Source organism: Chaetura pelagica, unplaced genomic scaffold (assembly GCF_000747805.2).
Source record: "Chaetura pelagica isolate M959 unplaced genomic scaffold, ChaPel_1.0 scaffold213, whole genome shotgun sequence".
In the NCBI taxonomy this organism is placed as follows: Eukaryota; Metazoa; Chordata; class Aves; order Apodiformes; family Apodidae; genus Chaetura; species Chaetura pelagica.
The window spans coordinates 171,736-196,900 of record NW_009952597.1 but is presented as its reverse complement, the minus strand read 5'-3'; the positions used below and the strand labels follow the sequence as shown (position 1 = coordinate 196,900).

At 38.8% G+C, this 25,165-nt stretch overlaps 1 protein-coding gene across 1 annotated transcript; it reads left to right on the top strand.

Annotated features, from left to right (window-relative positions):
* Positions 1-53: 53 nt before the first annotated feature.
* Positions 54-23,259, top strand: IQCE (IQ motif containing E). Its single transcript, XM_009993713.1, has 23 exons — positions 54-65; positions 1,138-1,185; positions 1,810-1,852; positions 2,373-2,516; positions 2,807-2,938; positions 3,914-3,984; positions 4,698-4,811; positions 5,465-5,515; positions 6,038-6,108; positions 6,331-6,403; positions 6,814-6,863; positions 9,480-9,637; positions 10,123-10,178; positions 10,825-11,033; positions 11,836-11,940; positions 12,676-12,778; positions 14,957-15,052; positions 15,768-15,791; positions 16,765-16,860; positions 17,915-18,045; positions 18,764-18,882; positions 20,062-20,070; positions 23,129-23,259. The coding sequence occupies exons 1-23, from the start codon at positions 54-56 to the stop codon at positions 23,257-23,259; spliced, it is 2,046 nt and encodes a 681-aa protein (XP_009992015.1).
* The last annotated feature ends 1,906 nt before the right edge of the window (positions 23,260-25,165 follow it).

Sequence of the window (25,165 nt, the reverse complement as noted above, 5' to 3'; positions counted from 1 at the left end):
TCCCCCCCCCGACAGCAGGATGGAGGTTTTGGGGCCCTTTGCTGGGAGCAAACATGTTCTCTGTGGTCGGTGGCCTTTGCTGGGCCTGTTTTGCCACAGTAAAAGGACTGTGAAGGTTTCCAAGGGCTGCAGAGTTTTTGCTCTTGCACGTTATTTATATCCTGGTGAAATTTTTGTTTACTGTCTCCTATCAGGGCTGGGTGCCTGCAACGTCCTCTGATTCCTAATGCAATAGCAGCAGTGAGGTAGAGAGATCTCCCAGGGTGATAAAAAGGCCTTAAAATAAGAAAAATAATCAGTGTGCTGCAAGGAACATTGCCTCAGGAAATTAAAAACTCCATGGCAGGGTGTATGAGATGTGTGCCTGCTTGCTCTCAGCCAGCACAAAGAGCTGGTTTACCTGCTCTGTTGTCAGTCCCAGCTCCTGGTCCGTCAGAGTCCTTGAAATTACTTCACCTTCCCTGCCCCTTGCAGAGACAGATCAGCATCTGGCCAAAGAATGGTGCAGCAGCTGTGAGCACCTTGGAACCAGCAGCAAGTGGGGATGTTCTTTTAGTGAGGGCAGCATATAATCGGGTAATTTGAAAGTGAAGTGGGAAATTTCCTTCTGGTGTGGCTGCGTTTATGTTTGAGAAGCAGGGAAACTTGTCAAGTCAGTCTGAGGAAAAATTAACCACTTGCAATTCTTTGGTTTCGGTTTTTTTTTCCCCCACAGTGTGGTCACTTCTCCAGTTGAGTTTCCTGAATGTTCCCATAGCACAGCAAGGGCAGGAACAAGTGAGGGAGAGAGGGGACAGACAGATTAGTTGGTGCTTAACTCTTCCTGGTGGAGAAATTCAAGCAGAACCAGCACCTTGGTGGATGGGGCACCTGAAGGTTCAGCTGTTTTAATGCTGTGCACTGAAGGGCATACAAGTCTCAGTGGCTCTAGTCTGAACCGACTTGTGCTCTCTCACCCAGAACATTTGTGTTGGAGCAAATGTTGCCGTTTGTTGCAGCTGTGTTGACACATTTACCCTTTGAATGTGTTGCACTCAAACTGTATTGAGAGGTTAACAGGATACAAAGTTTTCTGGACATTTGGTTATAACCAATTACTTAGTATCAAATATCACAGTTGATATCTCTGTCCCCCAGGGAGATGACAGCCTGTCTGGGATAACCTGTGAATCGGATACAGAAATGGTGAGTTGTATCAATAGCAGGTGAATGCCTTTTGAGGCCTCTCAGCATGTTCTTGCACACAGTTCATCTGTGTGCTGCCTCCTGGTCAAGAACACACCCTACAGAGAGGAGAGCTGACAACAAGTCTTGCAACATAGTTTGATTGAAAACACCTCTTAATTCCATGTGTAATTCACGATCCTCTGGGTTCTAAATTGTCAGCACTGGGGGCTGCAAATGATATTTGGCTTCATTTAGCTGTTCTATCAAGTTACTGGTCTATGTAACCCTTTTACGGCATTTTAATGGAATTGAGTCTTTCCTTTAGCTAAATGGTTCTACAGATAACTCTGCTCTGTAATCATCTTGAATTTGCTGCTGCTTGTATTTAATATACTGATCGGGAAGGTATTAGTGTTCTGAGCATAGAGACTACTTTTTGCCTGTAGCAATAAAAGCTTTACTAGGCACCACCTTAATTCTGGTGCCTTTTGCTGTGGGCAAGTCTGCATATACTTAAGATTTTTTGCTATTAGAACTAATGATCTTCATACAAAATGGAGATTGAAACCAATTTTCTGATTGTATGCTGAAATCTTTGAAGAATTAGATATTTTAAATACATACATCACTTTTCTCTTTCAGAAGTTAAAGAAGAAAATTTTTCACAAGCCTCCAAAGTCACCAAGTAAGTGTGGAAAAAATTTTTATTCTGCTTCCATTATTGCAGAGCAAGATAGATTTGTGGGGCACAGGAACTTGGAAGGTTCTTCAGCATAAACTACTTCCATTTCATGTTATCCCTTCTAATGGAAGGCACTCTGAATTTCTTTTGTCTTTATGGAGAAATGGTTGTATTTGCTGTGTAGAAAGAATCAAGAATTACTGGAGCCACCTACCATTCAGTGGATACCTGTGTTTGTAGATGAAGCAGTTCTGGTTTAGGGTTTTTTTCACCTGACCTTACAAGTACAATGTTATTACATCTGCAGTTTTAATGTGGGTTTTTGTCCTTTTTTTCTGAGACTTAATTTTTTTTACTACACTGCTCCATTTACTTTATTTTTTATACTTGCAGTGAATGTTTCAAAGAAGATTTGTCCTCAAAGTGTTGCTGGTTGTTGTTACTTTTACCTTGGAGCACAAAAAAGAATTTTTATGAACTTGAGTTTTTTAAGGCCAAGCTGAGAGATTGTATTTTGTTTTAGAGTCTCCCTACAGCTCTAGCACACAATTGTATCCTAAAAAAGCTACTGCAGTTTGGAGATCTCTGCAGGGAACAGGCAGTGCACATCTTGAGACTGCAGCTCTAAAACACCCAAGACAGATGTGGCTGGGATCACTGAAACAAGGTATTAGTATAGAAACTTTGTTTGCATATGTGGATAAAATTCAGTGTTGTGGACAGCTTAAAATATAAATTTTAAAATCATAGATTTGTTTGGTTATAGGCTACACAGGAAGTCATTTCACTGCTATGTTTTGGGGTGGTTGGAACTATGTGGTCTTGAGCATTGAAATTTATAGAGGGAATAATTAACAGCATCTGGAGCTTTCTGTGTTGCATTCCCTCTGAAGAAATCCTCACATTTAATCATTATTTCCCCTGATTTTTGGATTTTGGTTCCATTTTTGTTGGCAGGAATCAGCCATTCCCTGAAATCAGATGTTGACATGGGGCATGTGCGAGCTAATGTGTCTAGTAGCACTCCAGAATATTTGAAGGAAGCTCTAGGAATGAAGAAGCCAAAACATTCTCGTTCATCTAGTAACGGTAAACTATGTAATGGTGTGGTAGATAAAAGTTGATAATATTTTTTCCCTGAAAAAAAACACCTTGCTTAAGATCTTAGCTTTGGTAAAGCAGGAGCCATTTCAGTTTAGCCTGTATCAAAGCACATTTGTGAAAAAATGATCCGTGAGATACTTTTTGAGAGTTCCAAATTGGATAAGGCAGGGGTTTCCACGTTTCTTTGAGCAATGAATCACTATTATCTTTCAGAACTTTTTGCAAATTGCCATGCATTTGCAGCTGAAAACATTGCAAATATAACATGGTTCAATGGGCCAGCTGTAGACAATTTATTGTGACTTTGCAAAACATAGTTTAGGAACCATTGATAGAAACCATCTGGTTGCCTGAAATTCTATGTAATTGACTCCTTTTACTTATTTTCTAGAAAGTGTTTTATCATGTGGAAGTGATATTAAAATCAATTGAGTTTTATGAGAAGAGCAAAATTTAAAACTCTTATCCTGCTTTTCTTAAGGGAGAACTGTAAACTGAAAAAATCCCACTGTCATTAAAGTTGCACCTATACCGTTGCTGGTAATGCAGAGTTTCTGGCAACTTTAAAGGGTGATAGACTTTTACATGTTAGGCATCAATAGAAAAATGTATTCTGGACATCTCTTAGAAATCCTTTTTAAATAATGGATTTGTTGGTTTGAGAAGCCTGCAGTCTTCTGTGAGGTGTGTAACTTCTATGGGATGATTATTTTAATCTAGCACCACAGAGAAGTAATTACTAGAAATTTGCTGTAAAATTTGGCAGAAGTTTCATACAGTGACATCTCCATTTCTAAAATTAATTTACTTGCTGATTTTTTCTTTTTCTAAAAAAAAAAAAATAAATAAAAAAAAAGTGCCTAGTTTCCAGTTTGATGTTCTAGATATTCTCTTTAAGATTTCTGGCTGGTTAAAAATACCTCTTTTATATGAGTTTATTTTACATACCTTTTTCTGTAGGCTACATTCCTGGAACTCCTGACTACAAAGAAAAAGAAGATATGTATGATGAAATTATAGAGCTGAAAAAGGTATAGTCTCTCTGATACTTGCATAGAAAGTCATAGTGTCACTCCATCCACCTGGAGATGTCCTTGTTAGTTCAGGATACTTTAGTGAACTGAAGTTGTTTCTACAAGTAGGATATCCACCACTTTTATTTTATTGTATTTGTAATGTAAGGCTGAACTAAACTTGTGTCTGTTTAAGGCAATGTCATTGTTCTTATGGTATGATAGATACTTCTGAGTACTGGATGTGGAAGCCTTGAAGTATACTCAGCCCTGAGCCCCAGCCATGGCCCTAGCTGGACACTGAAAAGGTTCATTGCATTTGGTTTCTTTGTCCCTTCGCCTCCATTTTTAAATGTATCATTTTTTGCCCTGGATGTTACCCATCCCATTTAAACAATTTCTCAGTTGAGTTTAGTGCAGTGTATGAAAGGTGAGGACTGGGCATGTTGAACACAAGCAGTACCTATATACAATTATCTTGGCTGTCGTGGATCACTTGTGTAAGGTTGACTTTCTGTTACACCTTTTCCTTTTCCCTTCAGCCTGTCCCCTCTCTCACCTGTCAGCCCTGACCCAGTGTGATGGTCTCATTTTTCTTTTTTTTTTTCATTTTCCTTCATCCTTACCATCACAGCTGGATTGTTATTGACATCAGAACGAGTTTCTGTGCAAAACACCTCAGTGTGTTTCTAGTTCTGAAACCTGCTTACAATGTTTCCTCTCTCTTTTAGACAATACAAGCTCAGAAAAATGAGGGAGATCAAATGAAAACCAAGCTCCGTCGACTAGAAGAAGAGAACAATAGAAAGGATAAACAGATTGAGCAACTGTTGGATCCTTCCAGGGTGACTGTTTCTTGGGGGGATAAAAGTGGGACAACAGAGTGCTGAGCAGTGGGATCATCTTCTCCTTGCCTCTCTAGATTTCAGGGGTCTGTAGTGTGTGGTCTCCTAGGTGTTGAATATGAGAGGTGGTTGGTTGGTGTGAAGGGATTTCTGTTTTGTGTCTCACCAGTCCAGCTCAGTTCAAAGGAAGATCATGCCATGCTGTGCAGATAAGTTTATTTAGCAAAGGTACTTTTAATTTCTGAAGGTAAAATTAAAATACTGTCTCTTTAGAGACCACTTTCTGAATATTTTGCCTGAGAGTAGAAGGGAGTTAACCTGTTGCATGGTGACTGATTTGTGTAGTCCGGAGACATGAACCAGGGAGCAAAAGCTGAACGTTATTGTCACACCCACCAGGCTGAGAAGCATTGAGGGTCATAGGTAGAACACCTGAATTCCACAATTCCTTGTGGCTGTCATTTCTTGTGGGCAGATCTACGTCTTGGGAGAGGTGTGCTAAATTAAACAATGGGCATAGGGACTTCAGAACTGCAGCTGCTGGACTGTGAAATGACTGTGGAGATGAGTGGGTTAGAAAATTCTGTGGAAATAGCAGGCAGTAGAATAAAGGAGCAAAGTTGGTCACTTGCTTTGTCTGTCTTATCTTGCAGGGCTCTGAGCTGGCACGAGCTTTGTCAGAAAAGAGGGCTGATAATGGATGGGTAATATTTTCTTCTACCTTTGGTTCATTTTTTCTTTTGTCCTCTTGCCTAGCTGAAACACTACTGATTAAAAAAATAAACTTAAGTAAGAAAGAACAAACAATTAGGGAATCATGTAACCATTATTTCTGTAGTCAGATAAGAAACCAGTCACGAAGATCTGAAACTAAATATTTTAGGGAACCTTCTTTGTCATTGTCTTGTATCCATTTAGGTGGCATTTTCCCTATTATTTGCTATTTTGTATTTAGCAGAGTAATGGACAGAGTTTTTTTATTAAATGTTTGTGAATAAATACCATTAAGCTGGTCATGTTACCACAGATAAAAGTGAGGGATCTGATTTGATTAGTGTTCTCTTTGTCACAGGGTAGCAGACATGCATGTGATTTACTAAGAACTAAAACATGTAGGAATTTGTTTAGGTACAGTTTATAAATACAGGGCAAGATTATGGAGAAATGGAACTTTTCTGAAGAGATGGATTATTCTAGGACTCATGAGCTCTTTGTTCTTTCTGTAGGTGGTTAGTGGATTAAAGCAGAAGATTCTTAAGCTAGAACAACAGTGCAAGGAGAAAGACAACACTATTAAGTATGACTCTGGGGGGTAAAGGCTTCTATTAGCTGAGATAATAAAGAGAATTTGAAATCATGTTATTTTTCATCTATGTTGTTCTGTTCCTTAAGATGTTTTAATGAAGTCTGAGAACGTAAGAGCAATTATAAACCACCCACCCAGAAATGTTAAGCCAACAGGTATTACAATGTCTTTGCTGGTCTTACTGAATTGTTTTTTGTATTATTCTGTTTCCAGCAAATTCCAAGCTGACATGAAGACCACTAACTTGGAAGAAGTGAGGATGGCCATGGAAACCTACTATGAAGAGGTACATCTGACAGGTCCTTCATGTGCATGCAGGAGAGGAAGTTTTTCAGTTGTTGAGTCTAAATATAAATGAAATGGTTTAGGTAGGTCTTTTACAGCTTACCTGCACCTGTCACTGAATTCAGGTTTTCATAGGTATTCTTGTAGCTCCAAACATATGTACCGAAAAACCTTTTTCTTCAATAAGTTGGATGCGTTAACCAAAAAAAGAGAAATAAAAAAGTAATGTACATCCATAATGTCTAGATGAAAGCAAATGGAACAGTAGCCTGATTTTTAGTGGTGTCATTGCCTCTGCTCCTACCCAAGTAGGCTTGTCCTGATTCTCTTCTAATGGGCAGATGTGTTGCATTAGCAATGGCAGCTTCCACAGCTCATTCCTTAATGGAATCTCTCTTTTCTGTTTCACAGGTTCATCGTCTCCAACTCCTCCTGGCAAAATCTGAGACTATGAGGAAAAAGTATGTTCGATTTTCTTGAGGCAAACATTTGCCTATAGGTGTTTGATATATCATTCATATAACTGATGGAAAACAACTACATGGGAACAGTTTATTTTGTCATTTAGATTTCTGGATTTACCTTCTGTTAATCCTGTGGTTGCCTCCACAGCCTTGGCATATATCTTAGTTACATTTTTTGTTTCTTGTAGTTAGATCATTTTGTGGATGTGGAAAAATGCTACAGCTATTTTAAAAGTACATGAGACCTCTGAAAATTTATCTCTGTTAAATAAAATCCATCTGCCCTCATAATCACACTTATTCTGACATCACCGGTGATTGAAACCAACTCACTAGATAGTTGGGATTTTAATCCTGAGTGAGTTCTGCATTTTGCTGTAGGCTGTGTGCTGCAACAAAGGTTTTTTTTGGAATAAACATCATTTTCCTGTGGTAGAAACAGATCTGCAGATCAGGGTAGCTTTTGTGAGACCTCCATGAGTGGTGACACTGTCAGAAAATCTTGGATTGGTATACAAGTGTCTATGTGGTACTGAGGGTAAATGGCATACAGAGGAAATAAAAATCAAAACACTATGGCAAAAGATAAAACTCCAATAAGAGGGAAAAGTAAAAGCATCTCCAAGTAAATGTTACTCAAGCTGAGAAGAGGATATTAGGGGGTAGGAATATTTGTTACCACACCTCTACAAAATATGCTTGCCCTCCTAGTATTAAGCACAAGCAACCATCTTAATTTTGGGGGTAATTATTTAGATTGATAGCAGCATATGAGAACTCTATGGGTCACTATGTATCCCACTTGTGTTTCCCTAATTCACTGTCTCTTGTGGATTGAAAACTGCAACTTGTTTTGTCACTAAAAAAAACAAAAGTACTTCTCTTGGCTCAAGCTTGCAGTAACCAGCCTCTGGGGGCTGTAAGCCATCACACCTCATTTACAGGTGAAAACAAGTCATCAGGTCCCTTCCTTCTCATTTATTCATAGCTTCAAAAAGCAGTGGTCAGGGCAGTCTCTCTTCATGATGTAACTGTCAGTCTATACTTGAGAGGCTGAGCACTGAAATGCTAAGTGATGTTTAAGGTCAGGACTCTGGCACATAGAGTTATAGGCGAGTGTTTCATGATGGTTCATGTTATTTCTGGCTGAACTGAATGGCATTTTGCTCCTCTTTTTCAGTGTTAATGTTGAAATATGATTATTTATATGTGAAGCTGTTAGTACACAATTGTAGGAAGAAACTAGGCAACATTTCAAGTCCTCAAAATGGCCTGCAATTCTTTGGTTTAGGTTTTGATGAGCCTAAAATAATAACACTTAGGGGTATGGTGATTATTTCTATCATTTTTGTCTCTTCCCATTTTGGGGGTTATGTTGTGGGGGTTTATTACCTTTTTTTTTTCCTCTTGCCTTTCTTCCAGCCTACAACAGCTGTATAATAGTCATCCCTGTGAATTGGACAGTCTTATTTGTTTGTTTTTATGACTTAATTTGCTTTTAACTTCCAAAAGGTAGATTAGATTCAGCTTTTCACTCTGATACACTAATTGTAGACTCTCTCTCCCTTTACCTTGTAATTATTCCAGTGTGTAAGATTCCTTCACAGACTCTCTGTGGCTGTCATTGGCAGTGGCATTTCTCTATAAGTAGGCCTGTCAGTTACTTCAGACCCTTGTTTCCAGAATTTTTTCCAGAAAGTTTTTATGAACTTTCTCATAACCACAAAGAACAAGTATTTCATATCACTAGAAGTGTTTTGTGAACAAACTTTACAACTTTGCTCATTTGGAAGCTGAGATTTCTTCCTCTTTTTAGTAGAACAATTAAAAAGGCAAAATCACTGCAATATATTTAAAACAGTTTTAACACATATGAGGTTTCCCCTTTTCTGATGCCTTTTATTTCCATGCAATCAATATTAGCTGTATTCTTCAAATCTCTCACTGATTGAAATGTATCTTAAATGAAGACACACATTTCTCTGGGGTTTACTTTCACAGGAGTAGTTTTTTCATTAGAGTAGCATTCACAGTTATCTGAAAATACACTTGTGTGTTGTATTTGTTTGAGAATTATTCCATCTTGTAGCTCTCTCTCTCTCCTAAGCTAAGTGGAAGAAGGCAATTCAGAGCATGCAGGTTGGCTTTATGTGCTGAACAGGTTTCTTTTGGAGGAGTCTCCCAGGTGGCTGAAGATAAGTGTTTTTAAATCAGTGGTCCATGGAGCACTGGTAAAGCATTCTAAGGTTGGTTAACAAAACAAACAGAAAACCAGATAAGTAAAACTCATATCATCACCCTTGTTTGTGTGTTAATGAAACAGTGAGGGAGAGACTAAACGGAATAAATTAATTTTCAGTTTACAAGTATCTTCTTTCTTTGATGAGAATTGAAACAATTGTGCAAGTGTTGAGCAAGGTGGTCTTTGCATATTTTTTCCTAAAAGAATAGATGACTCTTTAAGTAAAAAACGTTGAGGAATGGTATTGGAAGGGAGCTGAGGCAGTAAATTTAACCAGCTGACTTCAGCAGTGAGGCTGTTCCACTGTTTTTATTGCTACTTCTTTTTCTCTGCTTTTAAGTTAACTTTATGGTTTTGACCCTGTTTCCAAGTACAGAGGGCAGAGATACCCAAAAAAGACTAAAGGCTCTGAATGCTGCTGTCCTGAGATTGTCCAGGAACATCAAGGAGTTGCAGAATGAGAATCAGAGGCTGAAAGAAGATCTAGATCATGTGCTGAGCAGTTCTCCTCCTTCCAGTAAAAAAAAAAGTAGGTGCTGAAAAGTTGGTGAACGTGGGGCAGGGGATGTAGGTATATTTGAGAGATGTATTTGAGAGCAGGGCCCTGCAAGGGTAGAAAAAAGTGATTCAGGGCAGGCAACTGTTGTAACGAGAAATGTCTTATAGGTGTGTCTCTGGCTTCTGCATATGCTGATCCAGTCAGACCTGGGTTTCCTTTGTTGTTATTCTTGAGAATTCTGGATTAGAATCACGTGAAGACATAACATTTCACTGAAAAATAACTTTTCAGTTGTTGAAGGCTGATGAATGGGAATGGTTTATATTGACTACTGAGCTCATCGGTGTCAAGTCAGATGTTTTAAGACCGTCCTCATGTTTTTCTTACTGCATATTTAAAATAGGTGTTCAGAGGTGCGTAAATGGTCTTTTTGTATGGAGAGAAGTTTCAAAAAGCAAGAAAAATGTTGACTTATTGATTATAGTTTCATGCTTAAAGCTTTTTTTTGTGTTTAGATTATAGTGAGTGGAACAGGCAGAGACTGGTGAGGCGGATTTCGGAACTAGAACAAGTAAGTGATCGTAATCATAGAATCACGGAATGGTTTGGGTTGGAAGGGACCTTAAAGATCACCCGGTTCCAACCACTCTGCATGAGCAGGCACACCTCCCACCAGACCAGGTTACTCCAAGCTTCCCTGGGCAACCTGTTGCAGTGTCTCACCACCTTCACACTAACAAATTTCCTCCTAATGTCTAACCTAAATCTACCCTCTTCCAGTTTAGAACCATTCTGCCACTTCCTACCACTACATACCCTTGTAAAAAGTCCCTCCCCAGCTTTCCTGTAGGCCCCCTTCACAGACCATGGTCCTCATGGGGGATTTCTACCACCCCAACATCTGCTGGAGGGACAGCACAGCAATCCAGGAAAGTTCCCATCACACCTGTATTTAAGCAGAAAGTGCAGAACTTGTGGCTTCTGCTTGTGGCACTTAGTCCTTCGATGTAGCAGCCTTGTGCCTTCTGGCTCATACCTGTAAACTAATGGCTGTACCATGTGCCCTTCCTCACTTTTTTCTTTTCTCATACTTGTTACATATAGATGCACATTTTTAAATTGACTTCCATGTGACTTTTTTTCTCATGTCCTCAATAAAATTTTATTTTATTCTTCTCTTTCTTTTGTATTTTTTTGTGTACATCTGTCCTGTTTAGAAAGTATGTGCCATGGAAAACACCAGGGTGTCATCAGCAGGTAGTGACTCCTCACAGTTACCTGCTGTGTCATCATCACCTTCTGTGGACCTGGATCACCCAGCCTCTCAACAAGTTGACCATGCTGAGGAATGTCATCGGCTCCAAGGGGTAGTGAAGAAACTGAAGAGTGAGAGGAAGGCACTTCAAAATCTCCTACTCAACAAAGAGTATGTGCAACTCTTGTCTGAGATGCTGTTCTTTTCTAAGTGTGAAATACTTCATTATTTCCTATCACATTATGGACCATTGTAAGAAGTCCTTCATATTTTCAGCAATATCCGAAATTTTGAGGGTCCCTTCAGCTTTTATTTTAAAACCTTCTTCTAGTCCAAGTAGCATTGTAAAATTATAGTGCAGGAACAAAACTGTGAGGATGGAAAATGTGGGTTTCTGCTTGTTTCTAACACATTTTTCAAAGCATATATTTTTGCAACCACACTGGAAATCTTTTGAAGGGTTATATGTCACTTTACGTAAGACTTCTTGCAAGTCTTTTGCTGTAAAAATTTGTCCTGTTTTTTTCAACGTTTTGTCCTGATCTACCACTTTCTCCATTTAAGCCCTCTGCCATATGATGCACTGTGACTTCTTTTCTCCCACGCAAGCAATTGATTTGCAATTTGTGTTGTCTGGCCTGGTTTGGTGTGTAAGCGCACAAGGGCAGGCAGGCTAACCTGCCCAGGAGCAGAGATGTGCACACACCTATGTATTGTTTATTGGTGATAAGCCCCTCTGCCTCCTGCACCACCTCACCTCTCAACAAAGCTGCTTAGTGAGAGCTCCCAGAGAGGCCTTTTACTTCTGAACAATGAATGCTTGCATTTTGTTGCATTTAAAAGGAAAAATTAAACCTTTAGTTACTTCACACATTTGAGAAAGCCTATTTAATTTGGAAGTTAAAACGAAAAAATAACTACTTTGAAGAATTAATGTTTAAAGTATTGCTTAGATTTCCTTATGCCTTTCTAGATTAGATTTCAAGCAGTTGCTGCAGGCTAAGGCTGAAGTGGAGCTAGAGCTGCAGAAGTGGCAGAGTAAGATGGAAGAAAAAAGCAGAGAAGAGCAGACTTCAAGGTATCATATGTTGTGTTAGAACCTTTCAGAACCGAAAAAATATCTGTTAAAGTATCTGTCTCTTTTGAAGTGGCTCAAATTCCATATGAATTCATCTGAACTGCAGGAAGCTTATTTAAACAGAACTGGTTTGGGGGGGGCTGGAGTGAAGAATTGTATAGAGGGTTTTAGAGGAAGTGGCAGACTAAGAAGTATAGTAAAATAAGAAATTATAATAGAAATTAATGAGATAAAGGGAAAAAGAAATCTGCCATATTTGGCCCAGAGACATTTTTTTTCTCTTACTAAGAAAAAACTCTGTAGTATCTTTACCTAAGCCTGTGCTTCTGCACCACTGCCAAGATGTCACTCCCTTGACTTCATGTATTCTGGGTAACTTGATAATAGCTCCATACAATGTGGAAAAAAAAAAAAAGAGTTTTTTCATTCTTGTTTTGTAAGAAAGGACTCTGACTGACAAATATGAAACTGTAGCAGATCTGGATGCAATATTAATAGTACCAATGGCACCACTGTAACCTTGGGACTTTTTAATTTTAACATAGGGTTGTCCTATCCCAGCTTGAGAATTGATGTTACACATCTGTTGCTATAAGAATATATATCATGTTATCCTGAGCATTTTCACACTTGGATCTTGAAAAAACCCAAAAAACAACCAAATCTTATGAAGTAGATTCAGTATTTTCACCGGAAAATGTCTAGATATAAATATCTTTGCTTCTCCAACCACAGTGAGGAAATCCAGAACCTGACACAGCAAGTAGGAAAATCAGAGTCAGAATTGAACAAAGAGAAGAGAGAAACAGAAGAAGATACAATGGAAAAGCTTCATAAGGTACAAACACAGGTTTTGTTTGTGGGTTTGTTTTTTTCCCCTTGCATCTAACTAATAAATGGCAAATTGAGCTGATAGTCTAAATAGCTGCTCATGGTGTCTTTTCAGAGAGGCATTACATCTTGTTGTAGAGATTCTGAATGATGGTTAATTCCCAGAGTTGATCAGTTGCTTCAGTAATTACCATTGCAACTTGGAGGTTTCCTTGAGCTGTTCTCTTAGTGATTATCTGCCCCACCATCACTTTTTCTTATTCAGTGGAATGTTGCAAAAAATGTATGTTTCTAAGTGCTTGGAGTTTTTGGCTTACTTTCTAAGAAAAAAACCCGAGGCACTTGCAATTTTACTTGTGTCTTCTCCTAACATATGAACCTATTAGCTAATTTCAGTCCAATTTTGTAGACAGAGGGAGGTCTTGTAGGAGTTGACAAATAAAGGGCAGAGACAGAGGTAAATGTGCTCACTGCCAAACTGGTAAAAACAAACAAAAGAAACCCCTTTTAAATTATTTTTATGCTGGTCAAGTGGCCAGTTGGGGCATGTGTGCTGTCCAGACAGAAAATATTCGTTAGCTTTTCTGTTTGGATGGAAGCTGGATGCTTTTTCATGGGAAGGTTTAAAGGCTGTAGAGCAGGAATCATCATGAAAATGAAAGGTTTTCTTAATTCCACTGCTGATGGGACACTGAATTTGAGTAAGGAATTGGGAAGATGACAATTAAATAAAAGAAACCTTAGTCCCCTTTTAAGTTTTTTATAGAGTTTCTCTTAGTTCTAGATTTTCTGGTATCTGATATTTATTTGTGCATCTGTTAACCACTGACAGTCTTAAATGGGGCTCTGTAATCACTTGGGGATTTGCAGTCTTCCACCCCCCTGCCAAATGCTGGAACTGGCCAGCAGAGATGAGCAGGCACTGACAGAGATGCTTTCAGATGCAGTGTGAGCATGTTAATCTCATCTCTCTAAAAACTAGTTGAAAAGGATTGCTGGGGATTTTGATTGTTTGTACTTAAAAATAGACAGGTAGTAAAAAATATGAATAAAAATGTCCAGTAGTTTAAGAGGGTGCTGGGTTTTTTTATATATCATGCAATTCTTTAGATTCTTTGTTGTGTGTTATAGGCTGATGGATGCTAAATGATGTTTTGAATACTAAATAACTCCAGTCCTTAAAAACAGCCAGCTAACAGCTCCTTTTTCCCTCTGCAGACTATATATATTCTTGGCCAGTAACCATCCATTTATTGAAATGTTCCCATTATTTGTAATTATCACAAAGTTCCTACCAGTTTTTCATTTTAATAGTAGGTTGTCATTTTTAATATAACATGATCCATTTGCTAAACTTAAGCCTGTAACTCAGCATTTTTAGGTTATAAATAAATCCTTCTCATAGGACCAAGGGTTTTTTTCAGATTCTATGAAATCTCACGTTCCTCTGCTTAGAAGTTTACACCAACAACTTAAGTTAGTCTTTTGAAGTTGCAGTTAACTTTTGTTTGGCAAGTGAGGTATGGACAATTAGGGATCAAAAGGATCAGATGGTGAGAGGTGGAATATGCAACTACACTTAAGAGGAAATAACTGGAATAAAATCTTTTGTCCTCAGTTTCTTTTTTTACTCAAATTAATTTCTTCAAGATAGAAAAGTTCTGCCAATTTATGCAAGCTGTTTTGGTCGTGTCACATGATGAAGAGCTCATCAGTAAACTTCAGCAGATTATTATGGGGCCACAGTTGCCAGGATGACATAAGAGAGCTCCCCAGTTATTTAATACTAGTTTTTCCTGGAGAAGAATTGAAAAATTAGGTATCCTGACATATGTTCTGTGTCTGTCACTGACATACAAACCATTTCTGATTCACAAAGCAATTCAACCTCCTATTGCTTCAGCAACAAATAGAAAAATAGGAGTATGTGTCAATGAAAACCTTGCCATTCCCATGCTCCTGGGGACAGGAGTGTGTTTTATTGTTAACAGTCATCTAGATGATGAGTTTGAACATGAGCTGTATTCAGAACTAGGAGTTTCCTCTTTACCTTCCTTTCACCCTGCAGGCAGGGAGGAATATTTAATAACTCTGGTGTTGATTTATCTGAGTAATTTGTAACCTGTTTGCCTCACAGAATTCCAGCTCTTGTTTTTAGTTTCCTAAGTTCGATTCTCCTTTACAGTCTTCACCAATCTGCACAGTTAAAGGCAAAGAAGATCACAGGAAGGAACAAGCAGCCAAAATCATCCAGAGACAGTGGAAGATGTACCGAACCAAGGTGAGATTCTCCTTTCAGGGAGCAGCAGGACATCCCCTTCGAAATCCTGCTCTTATATTAGCATTTGCAGCAACCCTGATGCCAGGCTCCAGGAGCCACAGCCATGCTTCCTAGTGATTCCTATTATTCCTTACCACCATTTTCTCTTCCACTGTTTTTTTTCAAGTCCTCTCTGCTGCTTCTTTTGCCTTTGCTCCTTAGAACACTTTTGCTTCCACAATGAGAGTGCCAGTTTCTGAGTGGGGGACTGAGGTGAGCAGAGCACTAAGGAAACAAAGCTGTGTTTGAAGCAGCAGTGCTGCTGTTGCTTCCTTGGAGTATGACTGAGAAGTTAAATTCCCCTTGCAGAAATCCTCCAAACAATACAAGAAGTCTTGTGTATTGAGTTACACTAAACTAGGACAAAAGGATCTAGAAAAACAGCCATGTACCTTACATTTTGTTGTATGGGCAACAACATAATGCTGCTTTTTCTGTGGATAGGAAGCTATGAAGTGAGACTTGTAAACACTTATTGGGAAAATAAAGGCAAAAGAACTATCCACACATCTTTCAAAGATGGAAAAACTTTTCTCTGTTTCTTAAGTTTTGAGTTTTCAAGGGGAGGTAGAACAGGTGTTTGTGTGTTTTAATTGTTGGGGGAAATGTGGACAGTCGTTATTTGATAAAACTTGTGTATATTTGTGGCATTGACTTAGACATTTTTTCTTTTCAGAAAGAAGAAATTGCTGTGGATGAGGTGAGTGTGTTTATGGTACCTAACAAAATAGTAAAATAGATTCAATTTGTATCAAAGCACAGACAACTTTTTTCTTTTTAAAGAAGTTTTATTGTGATCTGAACTGCTGTACCAACATCATGGTTGTTCTTCAGGCTGCCTCATGATCTTTCTTATATCCTGGGTTTTTTTAATATCTCTTGTCAAAGCATTCCCCTTTGGGTCTCAGATTTTCTGTACCTTCTGCAAGATGAACATTTCTGAAAGTTTTGAGCAAAATTTGATACTGACAGGAAAGTTTTTCTAGATCAGATAATTCTAATAATGCTTTCATTTTCACCATGGTGAGTCCACAAAAATATTTTAAGAAGGAAGTTGAAGCCTTTGTTAATAAGAAACATCTCTGAGTATTATGAAGAAGTAGATTTTGACAAACTTGTCACTTTTTGATAACTGTTTTGTACAAAGGTTTTAACTGTTGATAAATAGCACAATGTAGCATCTCATATTTGTTTCTTCCAGAACATTAGAAGCCCTACTTTCAGAAATTAGAACAAATTCTAACCATGTGATGCAAATTTTCTGTATTACACCTGGATTATTTTTATTGATTAGAAACCAGTAAAATCTGAGTAGAGAGGAAAGATTTATGTTCAGCAAAATCACCACAGTGGTCTGCCAGAGTTGGCAGCTAGAACTTAACTACATTTGATAGGATCAGTCATGAACACCTCCCAGGCTGAATTTAAACCATGGAGGTGTATGTCTGGGTTTTCAGAGGCTGGGAATTCTCTGGATTTCCCAGAGTACCTGTGAAGTAACAGGGACTTGTGTTTTCCCCTGAAACATAAGAAAATGTCAAGACATCAAAGAGTTTCCATCGCACGGGGGAAAGTTATTTTCCCCGTGTGCCTCTTCCCTCTGGACTCTTGTTTTAATTTATAGCTGCCATGTGTCAGAGGAGCTAACATCTACTTACTTCTTCCCATGCTAGGCAGTTGTTATGCTTCAGGCAGCTTTCAGAGGACATTTAACTCGACAGAAGCTGTTACTGAGCAACGGGAGGCATGACGCAAGATCTCACAACAAGGTAATTTCTGGGGCCAAGGGGTATCCAGGCATCCCATTATGTTTAGTTTACAATGTAAAGTACTGTAGTTCCAGACTTGATTCTTTGAACCACTGGGTGATGTTGTTTTAATGCTCTGGATTGGCACCACCACTGCAATTCCAGGAAGATATTGAGCTCCTTCCCTGCCTTTACTTTCCATCTTCTTTAGCCCACAGTTTTTCTTCAAAATTAAATCTGTAATTTCCCTGCAGTATGGACTGTAAATGGGTCCCTTTTGTTTGTATGGTTTTTTTGTTTGGTTGGTTTGTTTTGGTTTTTTGTGGTTTTTTACTTCTCCCATCAGCTAATAATGTAAAGTTAAATCTTAAGTTTGGAGTACTATTGAAAACTGTGCCTGCTCTCAAGTGTTCACCAAATCATTGTAGTAAGAGACAAACCTTTGTCACTGAAGTTGAGAAATAAGAATTTAGAAAGCATCTTTGTTGCATTGAAAAGTAAATGAGTTTCATGTGTGGTGTGCTCAACCTCAGATTTATAGTGTCCTATGTCACATCAAACTTGTTCCAGATGGCTCAGTCCTGAATATGAAAAAATTTCCTTACCAATTAAACAATTCCTTTCTGAACATCCTTTGAACCTTTAAGCAGGCTAAAGGTAACTTTAATTCTCCACCTAGGCTGTCCATCTGGTTGCATTTTACATGCACTTCTACTTCAGTAAACTGGCCCAGTGTAGTAGGACAGAATACTTTTGCTTGGTACAAGCACAAGAAATATCCATCATGAGGGTTGCTTTACCTCCTTTAAGTTCAAAAGCTTTGCTTCCTGGAAAATAAATTAACTTTCCTTGCAGGTGTCTCTGCTCTTTCATTAATTAAATACAGTTATTTCAAAGCTTGCATAATGATCAGATCTGCATTTCCTGCTGGTTTGGTCTTCTAGCACCTTAAACATGGCAGACCAAAAAATGGGAATATTTGCCCTACTACCACTTTCCCCATCAGAAGTAAGATTGTCAAAGCTTCTGTGCAGCCTGTAAAAGGTCAGTTTTCTTAGATCTGGTTACTTTGCAGATGTCCTGCATGTCTCCTGTGTCAAACTCCTTGAGCTCATCTTCTGATTGTACAGAGAGAGATGAGATTGTGACTTTCATCCAGTCCATTTTCAGGGCTCACTTAGCTCGTACAGTCCTGCTTGAGAAGAGGTAAGTGAAAAATAGATATTCCTGCAACATGCAATAGCACAATTGTTCTTATCACAGGAGAGGGATCATATCTTTTATAGAATTTTAGTGTGAGTTCCTTGGCAGAGGAGAACAAGGCCATTGTTCCAACAGACAAGGGAAAACTTGTTTGTGAGAAAATGCAAAGGGCAGCAACTGAAGGGGTTTTGTGTTGCAGCAGTCCTCTTCCCATGTCCTGTTCCATGTTCTTTTCCATAGCAATGAGGAAAAGTGAAGTAAAACAATTACTCTTTGAAGAAGAAAAAGAAAACATTACAGTAGCCATCAAACTGATTGCTAGTGCACTCACTTAATAACGAGAATCTGAAGCCCTGACATGTGAAACTTAAGGGTTATGTGGAAGAAGAGCAGGGATGACCTAGAATACCATCTTGCTTACAGTCTAGTGATTTAGCTGAGGAAGAGCACAGTGATTTGCTTACTGGCTTCATTGTGAGTGTCTTGAAAAATACTTCCTTTCTCTGTAGGGTTTCCTGGTCCAAAAGTCTTTAATAGTGGCTGCTATGGTTACAGGAAGGGTTACAGAGCTGTCACCTCATTTCAGTATGTGACTTCCCTTCTGCAGGTGGTAAGCTTCTGTCTCTTGGAGGCTAGCAGCACACAAAACTTTTCTGCATACCTCTCAAGACAGACTGCAGTTCCTGTTCTGTGCCTCATGCTATGCTGTGTGTCTTTCCAGGCCCTCTGTGTCCAGTATACCAAGTGAGAAAGCAGATTCTACAGCTTACGTTACAGAAAAGAAATTGGTCTCAGCAACACTCCAGAAACCTCCTTCAATCTTCATGTCATCTCTTCCTGGTAATCTAATTTCCCCTCCGTGTTCAAAAGTAAATGGGTTTTGAGGGGGTGCACACACAGTTTTATAGAGAACATCTGCACATGCACAAGCTTACTTTTGCTGTGTGTGTGTGTCTTCTTTTAATTTGGTGGCATGTTGCTTTTACTGGCAAGTGTAGTCCCTTCCATAAAAATGAAAAGCTTTAGCAGGATCAGCACCAGCTTCCCCATACAGCCTCTTTGTCACAGCTGTGGTTTGGAAGGTCTCTCTTTGGGATGAGTGGTGATGGTTCAAGGAACATGGTGTTCCCCTATATTGCTCTCTACTTCCCTTTTACCCCTCCAGCCCTGTAGCTGTAGCGTGGTGCTTTCCACTACGTTTTGGGCCCAAAGCCATGGACAAGCTGAGAAGGTTTTCATCCTGACTTAGTTTCTGCAGGGGACAGACATCTGGTTAAAAGAAACATTCTAGTCAGCCATGTGTATTTAGTCACATTTTTCAGCAGACTTCAGTTGCTGCAGTAAGTCAAGAAAATGAAGTCCTGGATAACCTTGCCAACTAGTACTATGGTAAAACAAACAGGGACTTTTTTATGGCTCTTGTGCCATTTGGTTTCTTTCTGGAATTCTCCATTGCTGCTTGGGAGAGGGTGGAGTTAATTCCAAGGAGTCTTTCAGGAGGATGTTAGAAGTACTGAGTAGGAAAGGCAAAACAATGATGCAGGTAAGACAGCCTTAGACATGCAGCATCAAAGGAATTAAAAACAAATTTAAAAATGTTGGTTCTATCCAGAGTGGGATATTTTGGGATTTTATGGACCAGTAGGAGAATAAAGAGCAACTTTGAGGATGACCTGAGAAACATTGACTGTTTTTTTGTCAGTGAAAAATTGACAGTCCCTGCAGACTTCCTCAGAAACAGAGCATGCTGTAAGCAGCTGTGGCTGTTTCTCTAAGATAGGAGATCGGGAATAAGGCAGATTTGCAGGAGTTGTGAAGACAGAAATTACCCTCAGTGAAGGAAAATATATTTAATAAACTTTATTGTATTCCATATTCAGGAGAATATTCTGCTTTATGAAGAAATAGGTAGTACTTGCATCTGAGTTAGTTTTAGGTGATTTTAGTTATGTCTAGTGACAGTATCTGGAAAAAAAAAATGCTGCAGCATCCTGTTTTTCCTGGGCAGTCCTGCAGTAGTCATTATTGGTATGCCTAGTCTAAAGCCAGAGTAAATCAGTTGTGAAATTCTACACAAAGAGAAAGAATCACTTTAAAAAAAATTTAAAAATGCTTAGTGCTTCTAAGGCCTAAAGGAGGATATAAAATGAGGCTAGTCTGGTAGATGCAATAGGGTGAATACTAGTAGAGCATTGTCTAGTTATGGAGTCTCCAAAGCTAACTTTTCTTGCATATTATAAGGACAGAGTGATGAGTGAAGAAGTTCTGAAATTATTTATACCAGAAGGAATAGAGAGGAGAGCATAAGCATTCAAACTTCCTTCCTTGTAGTTCTTTGCTGGTGAATATTAAAAAGGAGAGACTGGGAGCAAAGCAGGTTGTATTTGTGTCTGATTTTATGAATATGAGAGACTTTCTTAAAATCTGGGGTGAGGATAGACTGTATGTGGCTAGCTTGTGAAGAGGAATACTGGGTATGTGCTTCTGAAACTGCATAACTGCCAGAAAAAGACTGTTCTGTCCTAAGTAGCTCTGTGAAGTATTAGCTCTTCGTGCATTGGAAGGTGTAATGAAACTCTCCCAAAAGACAAATTGGGAAAATCCCACTGAAAGAAGAGCATTCTGGTATAAATGCCACCTCTATGAAGAAATCTAACCCCTCAGCAATCTGTTTGGTTATAGCAAGTTTTTTTGCCATGTGAATTCATGTAGCTCAAACAGGTTGAAAAATGGGTAAAAGTTAACTAAAAGCCCAACATCTGTCATGCCCAGGCTCATGACTGATGTAAAAATTCACTAGCAAAAATGGGTTTTGATGTAATATATTTCATTGGTCCTCCTGCAGCTTGGAAAATACATGAGACAAGGAGCTTGTTGAACAGCTGAGTGATTTAAAGCAATCAGATTCCTTTAGCTTTAAATCATGCAGCTGTTGAACTTGCTCTTGCTTTATTTGTCCCAAGTCCAAAGTTGCATTTCGTGACCTCTAGATCTTGCAATGATCTTAAAATTTCAATGAAAGTGAGTAATTTAATTATTTTGAGAGGAATGGGAAAGATGAAAATGTGTTTTAAAGAACCCATGTATCTGCTAGAATAGGCATCTATAATCCTGGTCTAGCATTGCAGACTTTCAATTAATTGTTTGCTTCAGGTTTGATATCTCTGTGTTTTCTAGGAAAAAAACAACACACACAAAAAAACAGTTGCAAAAGTGGTGTAGCATTGAATGCTGCTTTGCTTTTCTTTGGAATGTGGACAGTACTTTGAGATCTACAAAGCCATTTCTGCTGCTTCCCATGAAATGGAACAGATAATAACAATTCAGGCTGTGAAACTTAGCATTTTGTTCTTGTCTGTCAGAGGAGTGACAGAAAGGAAGAACGTGTTCTGTACATGCTCAGCAATTGTGAATAAGGGCTGCATTTTTCTCTGCATATCACTAGCTACTCTAAGATACAACTTACCTAAAATTGAGGCTCATTTGGAATCATAATGAATTAACATACAAGCCTAAACTTTAATCAGTGCTTACCCCCTCACAAGCACAAAGATAAAGTAGTCATTCTGAAATATATTAAACAAGGACAAGAAAATCTCAGACATGGAGAGCAAGATACAACCAAGGCTGTTTTGGACAATATTAAGCTATTTCATATATAGTATCTGTTTATTGTTGCATCTTTTAGTGATGCCTACTTCTGGAAGTTCTCTTTGCTCATCCTTATCACCAGTGTTACAGACTCATAAATCTTCCTGAAAAACTCCTTATTTGTTGTCTGATGCAGAGAAGAATTTCACTTAATGGGAAAGCTGTGTGTTGAGGTCACTGATGGCCTCCCTGCATTCCTTTCACAGGCTCTGTCTGTCACTCTTTTTCTATTTCTGGGTTGGTTGTGGTCCCCTTTCTTTATTCCACATTCCAGTTGCTGTGTGTACCTCCTCTTCCAGAAGGGTTTTTTTTTTTCCTGTGTCAGGAACCTCTTACTCATTTAGGACACCCATGGCATGTCTGTTGTTCTCCTCAAGTGATGTGTGTCCTCCCATTTTCCCTTCCATTTCAGTGTCAAAAATCTCAGTGTATGGCTTCTAACTTGTCTGTTTCCTCTTTCTACCACAGGTCTTTTTGATTTGTTTTCTTCTCTGGGCGATAGTGTTTTCAGATAATAGATACTTTAAACTGAAAAATAAGTGGAACTGAGGGGAGAATATTGTGCTGGAAGTATTATCAGCTGAGGGGAGGATATTGTGCTAGAAGGTATTAATAGCTGTCATCAGTTAGTTCATAGATCTCTTGCAGAGGGGACACAACTTAATGGTTCTGCTCACCAGAGATTACTGATAGTGGCCTTCTATGCATCCATTTTATCCCTCTGATTTTCCAGTGTTTACTGGGATCATAGGGTTGTATTTGTTCAAGTTTCTTCAAATGTTGGAATCAATGAGATGCATCAACCAATGAGATAGAATCAACTATGTGTCAGAAAAAACAGCAAATAAGCAAAAGGACAAAAAAACCCCTCAACCCTATCATGGTGGGGTCACCATTTTTATTGTCATCAAGTGAGGTAGCACAGCATAGGAACAATATTTTTGGTATTTTGCAGGTATAAGGATGAAGGACAGTAACTTGAGAGCTTTCATCCTTTTCTCCCCTCACTGATTTCCATTCTTTCTCTCTGTGTCTGACTGAAGCTCTTATTTGCTTTATGGATCTTCCTGCTTAGCTTAAGCTTGGTCGGGTTAATTTTTCCTTTTCTGGCCATCTAATAAATATTTATATTTATGACCTGAGGTGGCTTCAGTATCAAATTGCTTTACTTCGTGGTGTGTAACCACTTGCAAAGATGAATAGACAGTAAGACAAGTCATGCATGGTCAGTGTGTCAACTGAACACTTGCCATGCATACTCTTTCATTAAAGACGAACTGAAATACTTATATGCAGGAAAAGATAGACCTGAGTTGTTCAGAACTGCATGTAATTCTGGAAACTTAATGGCTCAGAGAATATTACACTTCCAACAAGGGCTTGTTTTTGTCAATGTCGTTTATTGATGACCTTGTTTCCTTTGTAATTATTTCAGCCAGGTCTTCTGAGAAGCAATGGCAGCCTCCTCTCCCTCTGTCTGTGGATGAAGCTCAGTCAGATGATTCAGATGATATTGTCATTGTCTCTCCATTGTTGCAGACGAAGAAAAACTACACCCACTTTTAAGTTTTTGTAACAGGCTCTGGTGATCTTGAATTATTCAATTGACAAAGCTACTACCAAGATAAAGCATATCAAACATGAAAAAAAGGGGAAAATCAGCTCCTTTTTGATGACAGTTACCATTATTTCAGCCATAAGTAATTGTTTGGTGTGTTGTCTCTGCAAACTTTATGGCTAAAAGCCACCAACAGTTGACATTATCCTCCTCATACACAGGGACAGTTTGGATTTAAAAACTAAAACAAAACACTTCAGTGTTTCATCTCACAATGAGGATTATAAATTCAATTGTCAAATTTAAATGAAAGCAATAAATCCTTAAGCTATTTCGTATCAGATTTTTTCCAGGTAGATTAAAATAATTCATTTAATCAGAAAGTGGTTAATGACATGGCTTCAGTTTTCAGCCTGTGTATGTGAAGAGGAGCAGCCTTGATTTGTTATCAGGTCCTCTCTATTTAAAAACTTTACTGTGTTATATATATATTTTTATTTTTTTTTTACACTAAATATTTGCAGTCTGTGCAGGACTTGTAAAGGCTTTTAGAAAGCCATTTCTTTGTATTCTAGGCCTACTGTATCAGCAGGGTTTTCTTATTTATTGCTTTCTCCAAGTGTGCTTGCTATGATATTTATAGTTCTAGTCTGTATTCAAAATGTCCACTCACCTAATCAGTTCTTGTATTTGCCAGAGAAGGTGCATAATAGTAGGAGTGTTCTGTGGAGGATACCCTTGTGACTGCTCTTTCTGCTTAGGTGTCACAAATGAGTGGATTATGCAGGTTTATCTCTAACAACTTGACATGGGCAGCACGTTGCTTTGTGGCTTGTAGCTGATGTCATTTGACTGTTGAGACTTTCCCTAAGTAGGTTGCTCACACACTGAGCACTAAGGACTTTGAAGTCTAATGTTGCTTTTCTGTTGCTCTCTTCTTAGTGCTACCTTTGCATGTGCACACGTTTTTGTTTCATATATATATATGTGTGTGTACAATGAGTGCACAGGAAGTCCAGTCGCAGGCTGGGAGAAGGATCACGATATCCAGCCACCTTCTGCCATGAGGTACAGCTGACTGCTGGAAAGCATGAGCACTCTGCTCTATTCTGAGGGACATGAGCTGGAACTAACATAATTTACAAAACCTAACCCATGCAGTTCTGTTTAGAATCATAGAATCATTAAGGTTGGAAGGGACCTTAAAGATCATCAAGTTACAACCCCCCTGCCATGAGGAGGGAACCCCACCACTAGACCAGGATGCACAAAACCTTGTCCAACCTGGCCTTAAAAACCTCCAGGGATGGGGCATCAACAATCTCCCCGGGCAACCTATTCTGTTTAGGAACAGAAGGTTGGATTATAACAGACATTAAGACCAGATCCAGAAATAACACTTTTTGGCAATATTGTTGGCTATGGAAGGACCAAAGCCATAAGCAGCTGTGGAGAATATGGTCAGGGGGGTCTTCCCAGATCTCCTGTGCAGTATCTGTATCTTTTCTTGACTGGAAACTTTATAGTTCCTCCTATCATGCCACCATCACTCAGGTATTACAATGTGTGTGGGTTTTTTGAGGTGAACTAGATAAATGATGCGATATTAACTGGAAGGAGAATTTAATATTACAAACACAGTGAAGTTTTTGTGGAGACCTTAATGATTTCTTTGTCATCAAGCAATAATAAAGTCTCCTGTAAACAGAAGGCACACTTTTAAATATAAGATTGTTATCATCTTTTCCCTTTTCTTTTTAAAATTAAAAATCAGTTGCCACTCTTTCACAGAATACTAATAAGTCAGAGCTGTCTCAGTTCTGTGATCTCAATGAAGCACTATCTGAAGCTTATCAGCTTATGCCAGTACTTGCAGCCAAAGAGGAAACTGGATGGCTGCAGCACAATGCAGCT

Coding starts and splice junctions, on each gene's coding strand:
- IQCE (XM_009993713.1), top strand. Junction 6,404..6,813: donor TGGAAACCTACTATGAAGAG/GTACATCTGACA, acceptor TCTGTTTCACAG/GTTCATCGTCTCCAACTCCT. Junction 18,046..18,763: donor ACAGTCCTGCTTGAGAAGAG/GTAAGTGAAAAA, acceptor GTGTCTTTCCAG/GCCCTCTGTGTCCAGTATAC.